Here is a 16,975-nt window from a genome sequence, read left to right as displayed (position 1 = left end):
AGAAGACACAACGATAATGAAAAGGCAGCAGAACCCAGCCCAGAGGAGGAGCCACGCCCCCTGTGGTGGGTGGATGCTAGGCAGCGGGAGGTTACCTCTGCCGCGTACTCACCTGCCACAGTGACTCTCTCTGGGGTCGGAGAATAATGGCACAGTTACTCAAAAGTCCATGCTCTGGGACACAATATGGAGGACATTCTGGCTCTAGGATGCAATATGGAGGCCATTTTGGCTCCCTGTTGTGGGTGAAGTCAGTTTTTGATCTAGCATCTCTATTATGAACGGGTGTTTATGACACCTTGGAGAAGCAGAACTGATGATAGCACAGTATTTCATATGACCTTTATCCTAATACTGCAGCACAGACATATGCAGTACACCTGAGTCACACACAAGATTTACAATACCCATAGACACCAAAACTGGGAACATGGTCGCCCCAGGAGTGCAACCTCGGCATGCCAGGTGAACTAAACAAAGTGCACCTTAGGTATTTCAATGTGTGCTTGTCGGATCCCAGTGTGGCTGGCTGGGGCCACTTGTTTCGACTCACCTGGACAAAGGAGCGCTCCATGACAGAGCCGCAGAGCAGCTGGGACTGGGGCCCTGCAGTCTTGATGTCCTGCAGGTTCTGGTCGCGGATCTACAGAGGAAGGAGAGAGGGCGGAACAGAAATGAGATGAGGGAGAGAGGAATTATCCTTAATTGTCTATATCGGCCTTACGAAAAGGTCAATAGCACAGTCCATCTGGACAAAGGACAGACAGAGTGGAGCTATACGGAGGACAAGGCGGGCTGTGTTGAAAAGGTTTACCTTGTTCCTCATCTCCAGCACCTCTTTGGCGTTGGTGTTCATGGGGATGAACTGATTGGCTACTGCCGCCTGGCGAACCCCCTCCTCCTTTGTCCACTGCAACCACGACAACAGAGTTAACCAACAACCTCCGTGCCCAATCGATATGACACAACATGAACATTTATTAAAAAATAAGAATATGTACAGAAAAACTAAGCAGGCCCAACAACACAGGAAGTGTCATGCTGGTCAAACTGAAATGGAGGAGGAGGAGGAGGATGATGGTTCTGTTGAAAGATGAATCAAAATAAAACTAAACCTGGAGCCAGTCAACCAATGATGATGCCCCTCATAAAAGGTCATCCCTCCCAGTTATCCTCATTGAGACATGCAGGTAGTATTCTAGGTGTCAACACAAACACGCCATTTTAGCCATAGACTACTACTGACCACTGAGAAACTCAGTACACACCACCGTCATCATCATCATTGATATACCGTCAATCCCCAATTCAAAAGCAGTGAAACAAAACCGAACACTACCAAGGCCAACAGAAATCTAGTCAGAATGAGAAAGAGGGGGGGGGGGGGGGGGGGTGTGCGAGGGGTGAGGCGGTGATGGAGCAGTCTTACAAGCTGGCGTGGCTGTGAGGGGGGAGTGAGTTGGCATCACCATCATCATGTCCAGATGGCACACGGGTCAGGACGACACAGAGAAGAGAGAGAGACACACACTACACACACACTGCTTCAGGGACCCCCCTCTCCAGGAATGAACCTATGTTCTAATGCTCGCTAGTTTTCAAGTTTGTATATGGTTTGTTCCATGTTGATCATGACCAACACTGATTAACTAATGAGCTTAAGAGCTCTAAAAGAGCTTACAAACAGAAAGGCAGATCATTGCTTTAGCTGAGATCATAGGCTGACATTATAACAACCCATCCAAGACAACACACACAACTCTGGAAAAGCCCCCATTCAGAAGTTAACAGGAACTTCTGCTTGATCAGTTCTCACTCCGTCCCACCTAATAAATGGCCCAGACGTGTTTATGGATCTTCCAACCTTGACCACACATAACTTTCATTTTCCACTGTTCCGTTTTTCTCTTAACTTATTTGTGTAGTTCTGGGGAAGAACACCCGAGATGTAGCTATACTAGAAGTTTCTACAGCCTGCAACCACACCATGTATGGATGTTAGACCAGTCACCCAAAGCCGAGACTCATCTTCAACCAAGTGACATGAAGAATAAAAACAGATTCCGGTACAGTCTTTTCCTCTTGAGCGTTACAAGACCAAAGGCAAATGAGATTAAACTGAACCTTCATTGCAAATCATAAATAATCACATTGAAATACAAAATCATATTCCCCCCCCCGTTTCAGAAGCATGTTCTCACTCTGCGTATTGAGGGAGCATGTAGAGAGAGAGAGAAGCCCAGGGGGGGTTCATTCCAGTCAGCCATGTTTGAGGGGCACTGTCGGGCCCGGATGTGGAGGGAGGAGCAGGGCATTATGGGTAGAGAGGCTGGGTTCATGGATGGACATGTAAACATGGTATACTCACTGAGAGAGCCTCACAACACAACACACCTACTTCCTCACAGGAGATAACAATCGGTTCAGAAGTTAAGAACGGTTATAATGGCCTCTGTTGTGGTCTTAAACAAATCCGGTCATGCATAGACAAGCACACTTTATGGGGGTCTGGGGTCATACTTCAAACAGAAAATCAAACTGAAGAATAGAAGGTAGTTTGAAAAAAACAACGAGGGCAGTTGGGTGTTTTGGGGAGAGGAAAGGGGGCAGGGAGTCACAAAAAGACCCCATTTGGCTGACATCATTAGTATGAGGTGGGGGGTGCACCATCCACACACAAGACGCAGAGGTCGCCACCTGGATCCAGTTCAACCAAAAAGGTGAACAAAGAAACACGCCTTCGGTTTTAAATCGAGGCGAGTCGAGCACGTTAGTCGTCTTCCTCGGGTCAGACAGGAAACCAAACGTACGACAGACAGGAAGCGAGGGGCAAGTGTAGCAGTGGTTAACAATCATCAGGCCATGCCCACCAGTGGCCTCACGTCTCCCCCCCACCCCCGACACTCTTCCAGGACAACACCCACAATGCATTTCACCACTACTCATGCAACACAGCATGCGCTGGGCAGCTGAACTGGCACTCTGAAGCGGGGGGGGGCAGGGTGGTTAGGTTTCACTCCTCTACACAGGAGGGGTTTGTCTAGGGACAGGACAAGGGCCAGCGGGAAGATCTACGAGAGAGAGAGAGGGCGAGAGAGAGAGACAGAGAGAGAATAGGCGAGAGAAAGAGAGAGAGAGAGAGAGAGAAAGAGAAAGAGAGGAAAACGGGAGACAACTCCAACTGCACTTCTCTGCAGTAGACTTCAGTCATGTGATCTATCGCTCCCCCCTCCCCGGGGGAGGGCCTGGAGGGCCAGTCAGCTGCCCAGATCAACAGTAGGTCTAAACTAGGAACAGTAAGGTAGGCACAGACCAAGCAGTTGGTAATACAGCTTGGCACGCAGACACCGGACGAGAGAGACTGCAGCAGGGGTTTGACGTGATCGTGTGTTATGTTGGTCCACACCTTAGCCTTGGCCTTGGGGCTGCCCGCCTCCGAGCCCTCCTCCTCGCCGTCAGGGCGCCCGGCCGAGCCCAGCCAGCGCGTCTTGTCGCGCGGCTGCTTCTGAAAGCTGTGCTTGAGCGGGGAGCGGGCGCCCGAGTCGCTGTCCTCGCCGTACGAGTAGGAGCCCACGGCCGAGGACGCGAGCTCCGCCTCGCTGGACTTTTTGTGTTTGTCCCGGAGCGCTGGGCAGCGGTAGGGGTAGCCGGTCCTGTAGCCCTGGGAGACGGGGAGAGGATGACAGGGAGAGAGAGGGAGGGAGGCAGACAGGGAGAGAGAGGGAGGAAGACAGGGAGAGAGAAGACAGGGAGAGAGGGAGGAAGACAGGGAGAGATAAGACAGGGAGAGAGAAGACAGGGAGAGAGAGGGATGAAGAAAGGGAGAGAGGAAAACAGGGAGAGACAGGGAGACAGGGAGAGGAAGACAGCGAGAGAGAGGGAGTGAGAGACAGAGCAAGTGTAACAGGGGGTAGAACAAGGTCAAAGGAAGGGAAGCCATTTTTTTTTGTTGAAGGTACCAAGCATTCAATATCGTCTTGTTCAACATGGACTTCCGAAGAGCATTCAGACAGGATGAGGGTGCTCTCTCTCCTACCAGGTTGTCCAGCATCCTCATGTAGGCCTCAAACTCCTGCTCCCCCACTTGCCACTTGGGCTGGGGGCTGGACCCCTCAGGGGGGGGCTCCGGGACACGGGGCCGAGACTTGTACTTCCCTGGGTCCAGCATCACCAGGTTGTCTGGCCCCCCCGCGCTGGCCAGGGTGCGCACCTGTGGTCAGACACACCACACACACACACACACACACACAATACAAGCAGAAAAACATGGATACACAGTCAGAGAGACAGAAACATATATCCAGCCAGCCAGCAGCAGCAGTAAGAGAGCAGAGTGATGTGAAGTGTGTGTGCGTGTGTTACCTGAATCTCACAGGCCGTCACCAGGTTGTGGATGTAGTAGAAGGCTTCCTCCACCGTCTCCCCCACAGACACCAGGCCATGGTTCCTCAGGATCAACACCTGGAGGGGCCACGCAGGTTAGCACACACACACACACACACACCAGGTATGTCCATCTCCTCATCTTGTCACCCTCACACACAGTTTTGGTTTTCTCAACCCCACACACACACACACACACAGACTCACCTTGCTCTTGGGCCCCAGGTTTTTTTGGATGAGCAGGCTCTCCTCCTGGTCCACCAGGATGCCGTGGTAGTCGTGGTAAGAGACCTCTCCCAGGAACAGGGCCTCCGGAGAGATAGGCAGCAGGCCACACTTCATAGCAGACACCTGACACACACACACACACACACACACACATCAGGTCACCCCTAAGCTAAGGGCTCTCCGTCTCTGCACCCCATCACTCCCTCCCTCTCTCCATCCTAGTCCCTCGCCTGCGTTCACCTCCCCCTCTCTACCCCCATCCCTCCCCCAAGCCCTGACCCCCCTCCATACCGCGGCGCCGGCTGGCGTGTGGATGTGGACGATGCACTTGACATCGGGCCGGGCGGCGTAGATGGCAGAGTGGAGAGTGAAGCCAGCCTGGTTCACCCCCAGGTTGGTGCTTCCCCGGTCCACTATCTCCCCCTGCATGTTGATCTTGACCTGGACACACACACACACACACGAGCGGAGTACACAGTCAGACGGCAGGACGGGGACGGGAGGAAGAAGAGGAGGGGGACGGCGGAGGAGAAGAGGAGGGGAGCGGAGCAGAGGGTCTCACTCACCAGGCTGGAGGCTGACACCTCACTGTACAGGAGACCAAAGGGGACGATCAGGAATCTCTCCTCCTCAGAGTTCACCCTCACCTGGGTGGCGCAAAGTCACAATGCACATGCATGTGAATCCACATGAAAACGGGACGCCGTCTCATGATTCACAATGGGGGGTTGGCATTTCTGAACGTCCCTTAGAAGGGCAAGTGTTGCCTCGCGTGACAGAGGTGCCTGTGTGTGCGCGCGTACTTACCGTGAGATGGTTGTAGATCAGCTGGGACCAGCCAAACAGGTCCGTGAGGCGGTAGAAGGCAGCCAGTCTGCAGCGCTGCAGCTTCTCTCCCTTGTCATAGGAGATGGAGTCCGAGCCCCGCAGGTCGTTCACGGGGGTCACCATCCCCAGACCTGGACATGGGGGAGGAGGGGGGAGCTCAGTCTACAGACACAGCCCTCTGGGGGGTGCATACTCGCGGGCAGCGGGGTACACAATGGCCTGGAGCCACTACAGTACGTGCACATACTGGCGTGTGCCCTGCTCGTGTACGTACTCATGTTGAGGGCAGCCATGCCCCCCTGGGGGGCGGCAGGGTACATGGTGGGCATGGAGGTGGTCATGAAGTCAGCGATCTGCTGCAGGGCCAGTAGACTGGTGGGGGTCTTCCCCTTCTGGAACTGATCCTGGATCATGGTCTCTAGCTCGTCACAGAAAGCCTGGAGGAGGGGGGGGGGGGGGTACAAGTTAGGGTTGGACTCACAGACATGCATCCCGGCGGACACAGCTCTGCTTTCTATTGGACGACTTGTGTGTCTCCGTCTAACACCGTCCTATCTTGCAGCACGCTATTCGCCTGTGCTTTGGGACAGCTCTTAGGCCAGCCAATCAGAAGCGTCCTCTGTAGCACTGCCCCAGTTTCAACCTCGTCCTTTCAGCTCTTGGAGAAATGTATTTCTTCCTGTTGACAATGTCGCCATACACACAGCAGAGACAGAGGTGAACCCTCAAGGAACTTGGAGAGGAACAGACACACTGTTGATAAAGACAACGCTGATTTTGTCATGTGAGAGGTGGGAGGTTATACTATTAGCCTGTGTCTTTGTGTGTGTCTGTCAGTGGACTGTGTGTATGTGTGTATGAATGTGTCTGTCTGTGTGTGTGTGTGTGTGTGTATTTAGAATGCGTGTCCGTGCCTATTGTGTGTGAGTGTGTGTGTGTGTGTCAGACTGACCGGACTCTGCAGGATCATGGACACCCTCTTCCTCTGCTCCATCATGTTGAAGTCCTGCCGAAGGTCGGGCGCCATGTTCCTCTCCCGCTGGTACTCGGCGCTCGTCTCGTCCACGCGGTCAAAGTAGCGCTCCTTGTGGGGCGCAGTGGTGGGAGGCGGGGCCGTCACCACCCCGGCACCTGAGTCACCGTTCATCCTGGTGTCAGCTCCTGGGGGTCAGAGGTCAGAAGTGCAGGGGTTCACTTCCTGTTAAGGCAAAACTGGAACACAGTACGGTGCCGTGCTCAGTGGAAACAAGGCTCTCTGCTCGCAGGCCCGGCACTCTGATACCCAGCCTCCTCTTAGCGCTGTTTCCTGTCATGTGACCTTCCCAGGGGGCCTTTGCATTGATTTTCTGCCAGACTATGGGAGGTCCAAAACAAGCGATGTGGGCTTTAATAACACAGTAAGCTAACCAGGGAGTGTCTCTAAACCACCACTGCCTGTCCTCATGAGAGCTCCAGCTAAAATAATATGTGTAAACTAAGGTGACCAGGCATTTTATCCTTTATCTCGCTTCATACAGAGACTATTTTGGTTGGCTTTCGATTTCGAAGCTATCCTCTACAGGAGTTATCAAGAACTTTAGACTACCTCTCAGCATTGCTAATGTGTCCCACACTGTACCATACAAACATTCCCTTTGTCTCACGTTAGGTTTGATGGGATCTGGTCCCGCTAGAGACTGTGAAGTGTCCTGAAATGTACTGTCGATGGTCTAAATGGAAAGGGAGAGGGTGGGGGGAGGAGACAGGCCCTGGCAAACGCACCATAATATAACTTATCCCCATTACTCTCCAACATAGATCCTCTGCCAAATCTGTCCACAGGGCTGCCATGGCGACCACAGACCCAGCCTAAACCCTGCAGACCTCACTGCAGAGACCAGACCAGAACCTCCGGAGATCGGGGGAAGAGAAAGAGGAAGCGGTGGGCATTGTCTGTGTTCCACTCACATCTTGCTGTATTTAAGGGCCAAATTGTCCTCATCTCATCGGATAAATTCTCATTCCCATCAGTCAGTGGACGGACCATGTGACGGCAGTGATTGGTCCTGGTGCCAGACACCCTCATTAGGCCCCGACGGAGACTACAAACCTCTGACCTATCAGTAATACGATTGGCTCACACTGGTTCTGGCCTCAGATAACCTGAACGAGGTGGATGAAGAAGGTGGTGTTGCTGCAGGCTCTGAGCCAGATACGACTGTGGAAGACGTTGGGATGTCTGTTCCCTGGCTGTGCTCGCCTGTCTTGTCCTGTAGCCGCGTTCCCTGGGATGTGAATGTACCCGGAGCCCTAATAAAAGGCTGTACGGACTGTCCTCCTGGCAGACAACAGGACCTGAGCCAGCATCAGTCTGTCTCTCAGCTCAGAGGGAGGGAGAGAAGGACAGAGGGAGAGAGGGACACAGATACTGGACAGAGAGAGAGGCTTGATGGTTGTGGCTTTCAGACAGGGCTGCTGACTCATCTGTCCGGGCTGTCTACGTTCTTCTGTGCTTCTGATTATAATTCCTGTTGCTGATGATGATGATATGCCTGTCTGACAGGTCATATCTGACTGTCTGAGTTCCCTTTAAAACAAACACTTGACAGAAAAACTACTTAGACTCCTGAGAGCATGTGGAGAAGCGACTGGTATTGTGAGGGGTCCATTAACAAAACCAACAGAGAGCAGCAACTCCCCCCCCCCCTCCCCCGAGGCATTGTCATCCATGGCAGCTCGCAGCCGGCCGCCCACTTTCCCCCCCTCCCCGTAACCCTGCTTCGGAGCAGAGCAGGAGATAACAGAGAGGTTATGTCATGGTGTCCTCCCATCCCAGAATGCTCCGGGGGCCCATGCTTCTCCGCAGCCCAGCCGTCTCTCCTCAGATCCCAGGTCTAGAGGGAACGCTGAAATAGGAGCGCTGCAGGGGGCTGAAACATGCCATCCAGCAGGTGAGTCATAGGGAGTCTCTGTTAGCTCACTGGCTCACTGGGAAGCTCTCTAGGCTGGATGTGTTTAGTGAGGGTGTGGAGGGATTAGCTCAGCCTCAGGGGGGAATCGTGGTTTCATACAGACGTGCGCCGCCTTGATGGATACGGGGATGTGCAGTAAGTTGGCAGTTGTTGTTGTTGATGTACTAATCATAATGCCTGTGGCTCACAGGTCGTCTCACCACTGTCACACGGCCGAGGTGGGATTCAGGAGTGCGGGCTGACTCGGCCGCACGGTGGTCACTATGGCAACTGTGCGTTGCCGTGGAAACCAGGGAAAGCAGGACCATTTAAGCGGTGAACGTGTTATGTAACCGATACCTCAGACTGCTCCAGGAATGGAGACGTCCTCGGTGACTTCACCGAGCGTCCAGATGTGTGTGTGAACCCCCTCCTCCGTCTATGCGGGCCTCCACCGAGGCCATTTTGTTTTTAAAATACACCACAATCGCTCTATGGGCCGATGAGTGGGTCTGAAATGGGAGACGAGCTGGGAGAGCAGTATTGATTACAGACGTTATGTAGGAGTCATGCAGCCCCCTTCACTGTTTGGGTGGCCTAATGCTAAACTAAAATGTTAGCTTCTCAGTTAGTTGGAAGGCTGACAACAATATGACAGAAAGGAGGCATGGGGCTGTGATGCATGGAGCAGGAAGTTGATTTTTTTAAATCTTTTTCATCTGTGCCAAAAGGACACAAGTAACGGAAAGCAGAGAATAAAAGCCTGATTTGGTGAGATCCAAAAATATGCCAGTCAAGCTAAAAGAAATGAGTGGATTATGTCCGAACAAGAGCGACAGAGACACAGAGAGAGCGAGAGAGACTATTCAATAGGTCCTGGTGAATGTTTGTCAGCTGAGATGTAGAAGTCCAGCTGCTTCTCATACACCCCATCTACTACGCAGTGCCTGGACAGGAAGGAGGAGAATGCACTTAACAGAAGACGCTGGAAGGAGTGCTGTGTCGGTGTCTCTGGGTCTGAGTGGTCCAGCTCAGATTCACAAGCAAGAATCGACAAAGCACGTCCCACTCACATGGGTCTGGTCCAAAACAGAGCTTGCAATCATCCCTGCCGCTCGTCATAACGAAAAACCATGTCCCGGATCTTGTCAAATGTGATTGAATTGTGCGTCTTAGTGTGGTTATGTAAACAAAACACAAATATAAACAATATCTCAGTAATCTACTGAGGTGATGTCTGATAAAGTCACAGTAGGTAAGTAGACTAAGGCCTGCGTTCTACACTACCAACACTGATGTGTGTGTGTGTGTGTGTGTGTGTGTGTGGGGGGGGGGGGGGGGGGGGGGGGGGGGGCTATTGGACAGGCAGTCTGTACCCTACATACCAGTATTGACCTGGCATAGTCAACTAGAGTACTGCAAAAATCTAGTCTTCCTCTGTGGTAAGAGTATACCCAGCCTCTGTCATACCCAGGTGACCCTGAGTGCCCTAATGGAGTATGGGTACTGACAGAAAATGGAGACATGGTGTTTACGCACACTTCCCCTAAGTGTGTTCTACTCTCATATGGCAACTGCAAAAGAGTTTCAAACAAGGAGAATTTCTACATGGAAACCAGTGCGTACTTACTACGGAATATGCTCAAGACTCAAGAACTTGTCTTTTCTCCTGAAATGGAGGACAAAACAAAGACCGAGTAACTCCAATCTAACTGGTAAGTTCATAGACAGTAGCACCACTGGTGTTCAAGGCCAGACTAGACCTAGTCAGTTAGCATGCTAAGAAACATCTAACTCCAGTGGTGTGGTGTCTGTCGACTGTGGCTGGAGAGAAGAGGACCCTCCCAGAGGTATTATCTAGCGTTCACATACAGGATTACTGTCAAATGAGCAACTACTCCCCACAGTACAGAGTGCACACATATACACAGTCACAATCTTGGTCCATGGTGTTGTCGAAGAGCAGAGTATAGCATTCCGAGTGGCCGGCAACGCACACACGCTGAGCACAAGTGTAGGCTAAATACAGCCCCTCTCTCCAGCTGGGATCTACAGCATACTGTGGGCCTACAGCACCCTACTCTGCACATATCTCATGTTTTTATCTCAGTCCTCTCTATCTATGCAGTCAGTTCCGTTACACTGCCAAATAAAAGGAAGGTGAAAGAGAGGGTAACTTGATATGAAAATGTTCATGAACTAAGGGGTCATGGGTGTGGTGAGTGGGAGTAACACAAACACTAGTGAAAGAGAGACCCTTTGTTTAATAGTGTTTCTACGGTCGCTTTGGTAATACCAGAATCCCAGAGCAAGAGTACAGAAGGATCCCACAGAGCACAGTCTGGCTCCTCTCATTCCAACAGAGTACTGTAACGAAGTGTAGGGAGTTACCCTCCCTACACGCAAAGTTATCTCCACAGCTCGGGTTTTAGTCCTTCTAATCCTCATACGGCCGAAGGGGGAGGGGATTTACACCACACAGGAAAACTGTGAAAGCGACCAGAGGAACAGCTTAGCAGCTCTGTCTCTCGGTCAGAAGCAAAACTAATACCAATAGATAGCACAGCCTCATATCTGGCCATAGCCTGTGGATATATCAGTGTGTGGTCCCCCAGTTTAGCTTGTACATCTGCCTTGTCCTCCCATAGTAAGGCTCTTAGCAAGCCTTTCACTTGCTGCAGCTGAGCAATGGCACCCACGGATAAACTGCATACTGTAACTAACCGTAAACACACTACGGCCATTAAGCCATTCAATGCAAGACTACGCACTAGTTGGTGGTTGGCGCCGCAGGGTACAGCCTAGCCAAAAATCTCACTGGATATCTGTAGTGACTCAAATTAATGCGTTTCCTCACCCCTACACAAGCAGTACCGACAATAGTATATCCAAACGTAGATGACGAAATGATGCAAAGTGCACACGGTGGAAATGAGCGTTTTGTTTTAGTTGAGTGCGTCTATTCTACACAAGCTTTTCGTAGCCTATCTAAATATTTTGTTACATTAAACCTCACGCTACTGGACTTTGTTGCATTTTTCCGCAGCTCTTCTGCCGACTCAATTCAGAGTGGAGGTTAGTGTGAGGGTGCGCGCTGGTTTGGTGGGCCGATTCAGCAGACTTTATGCCATCAACCATATCAACGGTCCAGTAGTACTCTGTCAAACTGCCCTCGTTACATCATCATCCAACATTGCAAAACAGAAAACAGTGAGACCTACACTCAGAACACATGAAGAAGGGTGCAATCATGGCAACACAGAAGCAATGCTGTCCGTCGCTGTGTCCTACAAAGACACAGGCAAGCGAAACACCTCAATAATTTAGTCTACATGGCCTGTCGCCATCTGAACCCCCCCCTCTAAAATGCAACACTTTAAACGTTGTCTTCTTACCCTCTTTTAGCAGAAAATACGTATTGTGGACTTGCTCCTTGATGAATGCAGCTCACTATTTTCACAGTTTTATTCCGCTGTCCTGCTGAATTTTGCAGGGGCTCCCTTTGCTTGTTGTAGTTTCAGTTTGACTCCGCCCCTTTACCACCCTTGCGCTTGGGTGCGGCAGAGCTGTGAAGACTGGAGCGAATGATTGGCTATCCTAACAAAACACCAGAGCAACGACCAACGCCATTGGAGGTTTGAACGAGGTCGTCATTGTATCGCTAATAAAACAATAAACCAATTTTATTATGTGCTTAGATTGTATATAAGGGATTTAATATTAAATGCATCGGACACTACCATGGCTCGTGAATTTTACCTAACCATATTGCTGAACCACGTTATTAGTGTTGTTTACATCCCACATCAACTTTGTTGGATGTCATTTAGTGCAGACACTTGAATGAGGCCTGTGCCAAATGTAGATTTTAGAATACGATACGTTTTAGTCTGCCGTTTTAGACAACGTGAATAAAAACACATTGTTTCAACATTCAGTTGGATTTACAGTCAATTGGTTACAGTGTAGCGATCGTGCACAGTAGCCTACACCCTTCAATCAACTGTCTCCCTCTAGCGCCACGGATGTAGATGTTTTTTCGCTAGGCTCGTTGGGTTGAGTTCCACTGCGTACCATCGACATCCACAGCACAGACTACACCGCAGGTCAGTTACCGTTCTCTGCCTAGCTCATATATGTGTTTTTTATTCGCTGCTTTGGCCAGGCCTACATTTCAAGTCAATGTAGGAACTAGTGACTTGCTGTATGAACAGCCTGTTTACTGTCAGAACAGCCTGTATGAAGAGCTTGTTTACTGTTTACAGCCTGTATACATTTCAGCTGATGTTTGAGGACTTCAACCAGAAAGCTATGCTAACTTGCTAGCCTTAGAACCATGATGCAATTCCGTCAATGTTGTTGTTAATACTAGCCTAGCTATACAAGTAATCCACCTAGACAGCGTAAGTTTACTGGCTATTAGGTACGTTGTATGGCAATACAGGTTTATTTTCGCATTGAACTAACGAGCCAGGCAAGGAATGGATCAATCAACACTAAAATATCAGAATATTCAGTACAGGAAATGAATAGTTGCCTGCACATGTGATATAGTGAGTGTGTTCGAGATATCACCCAAAGCCTTTTTTTGTCAACTTTCATCGTGGTGTCAGGAAAGAGTTTCTGATAGTCACGCGACTTAAATGTTGTATTACTTTCTCATGGAATGAAAGCTTTCAGAGAGGCCAATAAAAGCGGGTTCTTCTGATTTGAGTGAATGAGACTATGCGATATTTAATACAACCATGAACGTAAGTGTCTGTCCCAAATGACACCCGATGAAAATATTTATTATAATGTCTGTTCTTTGTTTTCCAGCAGGTCTTTCCAGCGTTTCAGGTATTTCCCCAGAACAGCCCTGCCAAGCCCCAGACATGGTGTGTATCCCGTGCATCGTCATCCCAGTGCTGCTGTGGATCTACAAAAGGTTCCTGGAGCCCTTCCTCTACCCCATCATCTCCCCCGTCATCAACCGCTGGTGGACCAAGAAGGCCGTCCAGGAGAGTGGCACTGGAGATGTGAAGGCTAGTGAAAAGAGCAACGGAGCATGCAAGGTATCAAAATCAACACTAGCAGCCTATTGATAGATTTGTATCTATATAATGGGCGCTTTGTAGTATGATTCAGATACAAGTTTAGCCGTGTCTATATGAACGACAGCCACTCAAGAAGGAATGTTACAAAACGGTATGTTATTGAATAACCACACTGGTTACGTAATATGTATAACCGTATTGCCTTTCTTTCCAGACTGAGTGTAACGGAGAAGCTTCAAACGGGTCAGCGGCCTCGGTGGATGATAAAAAGATCAACTGACGTTATGCTCCGCATTTTAGGATGCACCTCGACTGTACATATTTAACAACAATTCCAACTTGTATCGTTATTATTATTTTCTTCTAATGATTTCTGAAATGTCAAAAGGTTTTAACGTCCAACAACATGCTCTTATATGTCTTAAATTATAAATTGTATTTCCAAGCTGTCCCTATCATGCATTGTCATTAAATAATAGATCTGTATAATATAGAGACACTATTTTATAAGCCAGAAATGTTCAGTAAAATGTGTGAATTTAAATAAAATATTGTGAATACTGGTCCCTTTGTGGCATCTGTGAGGTGCAAAATACAGAACAAAAAAATCATTTTTATTGTTTGTTACTTTTTCAATTTATTGTAGCATGCAGTTTCAGGTGCTGAAATCTCCATCTGACTATGCCTGTTCTTACAGGAGAACGTAACCTGGCCAAGCAGAAACATTAAAATGATCAACTGAATCACTGTTGGCCAAAAATCACAAACACACCAGGTCTAAGCCAAAGTCCTTTCTTGCAATGCTGTAAGCAAAAGGGGATACCTTTCCACATGTCATATTTCCAAAGAAAGTGGAATACAGACAGTATTATTTTTTAGGACAACTGTATGCTGTTACTCTGAAACGTGATTTGTCCCTTTGTCACCACTTACAGGTTTACAGCTTGTAGAACTGAGTAAGAGTCCATCTAATGATGGACCTAGCTGTATACAATGACAGATGTGTACCATCGTTTAGTTAGTATACATTATCAATCGAACAATAGATTTTCAAATGAAATGTCTAATACAGACATGAATATTCAAACACCAGCTCCATCATTGTTGTACAAGAGAGAAACAGGCTTGTTTTGCATACAATATAAGACCATTCTCAGTTAACATTGACAAGTCAGCAAATTTTCAAAATTCAAATAAAGCAGACTTCTATCCAGAGAAAACCACAACATCAACCAAATGTGGTAGTACTTATAATAATCAGTAATAATAATATGATAATAAAACCGTTTTGAAGCGTTAAACTGTAAATCCTGCAGGCAAACTACAATATTTGGCGTGGCCACACAGTGGGCATGTGCAGCTCACTTACAGCGCTGAGGGCGTTGTATCACAACTACGATATCACCATGTATTCCTCCGCCAGAACAAGGGGGGCCGGACCACATGCTGGGCCCGGGGGACTAGGGGTGTAGGGATACACTGGCAGGATCACAACCTTTGGACTGGCAGTGATGGGGTGGAGGAACTTTAGTGCAGTGATCGGTCATCAACCAGTCAATCGATCAATAAACTCTCCCAGCAGTATTGTAATGTTACTCTTGCTCTTCCCAACTGCACTGTACCTAGCCCTGTCCAACACAGATGATAAGAATACATCATGAAAGAAATGTAGCAAAACATACAGACATTACAAAATCCCTCCATGAATACATACATATCGTGAAAAGATCATCAACAAGTTAAATTAACATAAAATATTTGCACACACCCATACACAAAGTCAGTGCTGCCAATGTCAGTAGCTAAGCAACAAAACTCCTCCCTGAAGGCAGCACAGACTAATATATAGCACCCCCTGCTGGAATACAACGGAACTACAGGAGGCAGGGTAGAATGGAGTAGTGGCAAAAACACAACCAAGGAGAATGCAACTGGGACAAATGCTATTTGCAAATACCGTTCAATACCTGTGGTGAACTTGATTTATATCACCTTGTGCAATGTAGCAATTAGACCAGTCCCAGAGTGAACCTAATCAAATACACTAAAATGAGTTAAATGAATGTAATTGACTAAGGTCTAGAGAGGCTGAGCTTTATGTCTTACTAAAGTCTCTGCCATCACAATCAGTATAAATGTAGCAATAAGGCTAATATAATGTACAGCACTTCCAGAGGCTGTGCTAACTTAAGCTATGAACCGGTATTGTGGAGAAATAGAAATACTGTAGGTGGGTGAGACAGGTCAGTTCAAGACAACAAGGAGTCATTGTGAGAGTCAACAGTATTAGAACAGACACACGTCTGGTACAGCAAGCTTCTCTGTGTTTGTTAGTAAACTTGCCTTGTCAACTTGTCCCTCACTAATCCTGTCTGCCTGCCTGCTTGCCAGTCAATCTGTTTATCTTTCGCCTCTCCGTTCCTCTGTCTGCTGCCATCTCTAAGACAAATATAAAAATAAACCCTATTATAAATAGGAGAGATTAGCCTACAAGTGGTGTAACACTTAGCGTCAGCCCTAACCCTGTCCATTTCTCAAGAGAGGACAGACAATACAAAACACTGCAGTGAAGCAATGGACCGTTGCCCCGTTTCCCCATCTGATCCTGTGTCCTACTCCTAGTCTACTCTGCCTGTTTCCTTGAGGTGATCTGAGTGGATTTGATAGGTTCAAGATAAATGGGGGCATTTTACTGTAAACCAGCTGATCAGAAGTCAACTACAGAACCTTCATCTTGTTGTTTACACTGATATACCTGCTCAAATCACTAGTGCATTGAGAGAGTAGAGATAAGGGCTCAGTTTGACACCAAGCATGGAAGGCCCTGTTCCAACATGTACTACACAAGGACTACATTTCTAAGAAGCTCAAAAGAACAACGAAAAAAGGCGAGATCCTGATACAAAATATTTAGACAACAACTTCACAGAAGTTAGCAATGCTTCAAATGAAAACATAACAACACGGTCCACAAAAGTGAGCAGATGAGGGGGGGTCACTGTGGGAGGGTCACTGTGGGAGGGTCACTGTGGGAGGGAGGGTCACTGTGGGAGGGAGGGTCACTGTGGGAGGGAGGGTCACTGTGGGAGGGTCACTGAGGGAGGGTCACTGAGGGAGGGAGAGTCACTGTCGGAGGGTCACTGTGGGAGGGAGGGTCACTGTGGGAGGGAGGGTCACTGAGGGAGGGAGGGTCACTGAGGGAGGGAGGGTCACTGAGGGAGGGAGAGTCACTGAGGGAGGGAGGGTCACTGAGGGAGGGAGAGTCACTGTGCGAGGGAGGGTCACTGAGGGAGGGTCACTGAGGGAGGGAGGGTCACTGAGGGAGGGTCACTGAGGGAGGGAGGGTCACTGTGGGAGGGAGGGTCACTGAGGGAGGGTCACTGAGGGAGGGAGAGTCACTGTGGGAGGGTCACTGTGGGAGGGAGGGTCACTGTGGGAGGGTCACTGTGGGAGGGAGGGTCACTGAGGGAGGGAGGGTCACTGAGGGAGGGAGAGTCACTGAGGGAGGGAGGGTCACTGAGGGAGGGAGAGTCACTGAGGGAGGGAGGGTCATTGAGGGAGGGAGAGTCA

General features: G+C 49.1%; 2 protein-coding genes across 3 annotated transcripts; one reads left to right on the top strand and one right to left on the bottom strand.

Annotated features, from left to right (window-relative positions):
* Positions 1 to 320: 320 nt before the first annotated feature.
* Positions 321 to 11,919, bottom strand: add1 (adducin 1 (alpha)). The gene is made up of 12 exons (XM_047047539.1): positions 11,765 to 11,919; positions 6,392 to 6,600; positions 5,714 to 5,876; positions 5,419 to 5,570; positions 5,178 to 5,258; positions 4,903 to 5,052; positions 4,591 to 4,734; positions 4,363 to 4,461; positions 4,037 to 4,210; positions 3,407 to 3,661; positions 815 to 910; positions 321 to 643 (listed from the first exon to the last, which is right to left on the bottom strand). Exons 2-12 carry the CDS (start codon positions 6,584 to 6,586, stop codon positions 386 to 388), a joined length of 1,767 nt encoding a protein of 588 aa, XP_046903495.1. The 5' UTR covers positions 6,587 to 6,600; positions 11,765 to 11,919; the 3' UTR covers positions 321 to 385.
* Positions 11,920 to 12,107: 188 nt separating this feature from the next.
* LOC124485844 (UPF0729 protein C18orf32 homolog) lies at positions 12,108 to 13,968 on the top strand. 2 transcript variants are annotated; one of them, XM_047047682.1, is made up of 3 exons: positions 12,108 to 12,475; positions 13,188 to 13,423; positions 13,620 to 13,968. In XM_047047682.1, the coding sequence occupies exons 2-3, from the start codon at positions 13,244 to 13,246 to the stop codon at positions 13,683 to 13,685; spliced, it is 246 nt and encodes an 81-aa protein (XP_046903638.1). In that variant the 5' UTR covers positions 12,108 to 12,475; positions 13,188 to 13,243; the 3' UTR covers positions 13,686 to 13,968. The 2 variants fall into 2 exon arrangements, with proteins under 2 accessions (XP_046903638.1, XP_046903640.1); XM_047047684.1 differs by having other exon boundaries at positions 12,374 to 12,475; positions 13,191 to 13,423.
* Positions 13,969 to 16,975: the final 3,007 nt, after the last annotated feature.

This window comes from Hypomesus transpacificus, chromosome 23, assembly GCF_021917145.1.
Source record: "Hypomesus transpacificus isolate Combined female chromosome 23, fHypTra1, whole genome shotgun sequence".
NCBI classification, from domain to species: Eukaryota; Metazoa; Chordata; class Actinopteri; order Osmeriformes; family Osmeridae; genus Hypomesus; species Hypomesus transpacificus.
The sequence above is the reverse complement of the archived record's forward strand: the minus strand, read 5'-3'. Positions and strand labels throughout refer to the sequence as shown.

Bases quoted from the DNA above. Each gene is read 5' to 3' on its own strand.
- LOC124485844 (XM_047047682.1), top strand. From the start codon at position 13,244: ATGGTGTGTATCCCGTGCATCGTCATCCCAGTGCTGCTGTGGATCTAC. The intron at 13,424-13,619 runs GTATCAAAATCA...CTTTCTTTCCAG, and splicing joins AGAGCAACGGAGCATGCAAG to ACTGAGTGTAACGGAGAAGC.
- add1 (XM_047047539.1), bottom strand. From the start codon at position 6,586: ATGAACGGTGACTCAGGTGCCGGGGTGGTGACGGCCCCGCCTCCCACC. The intron at 4,211-4,362 runs GTAACACACGCA...GTCTGACCACAG, and splicing joins TGACGGCCTGTGAGATTCAG to GTGCGCACCCTGGCCAGCGC. The intron at 644-814 runs GTAAACCTTTTC...CTTCCTCTGTAG, and splicing joins TGCTGGAGATGAGGAACAAG to ATCCGCGACCAGAACCTGCA.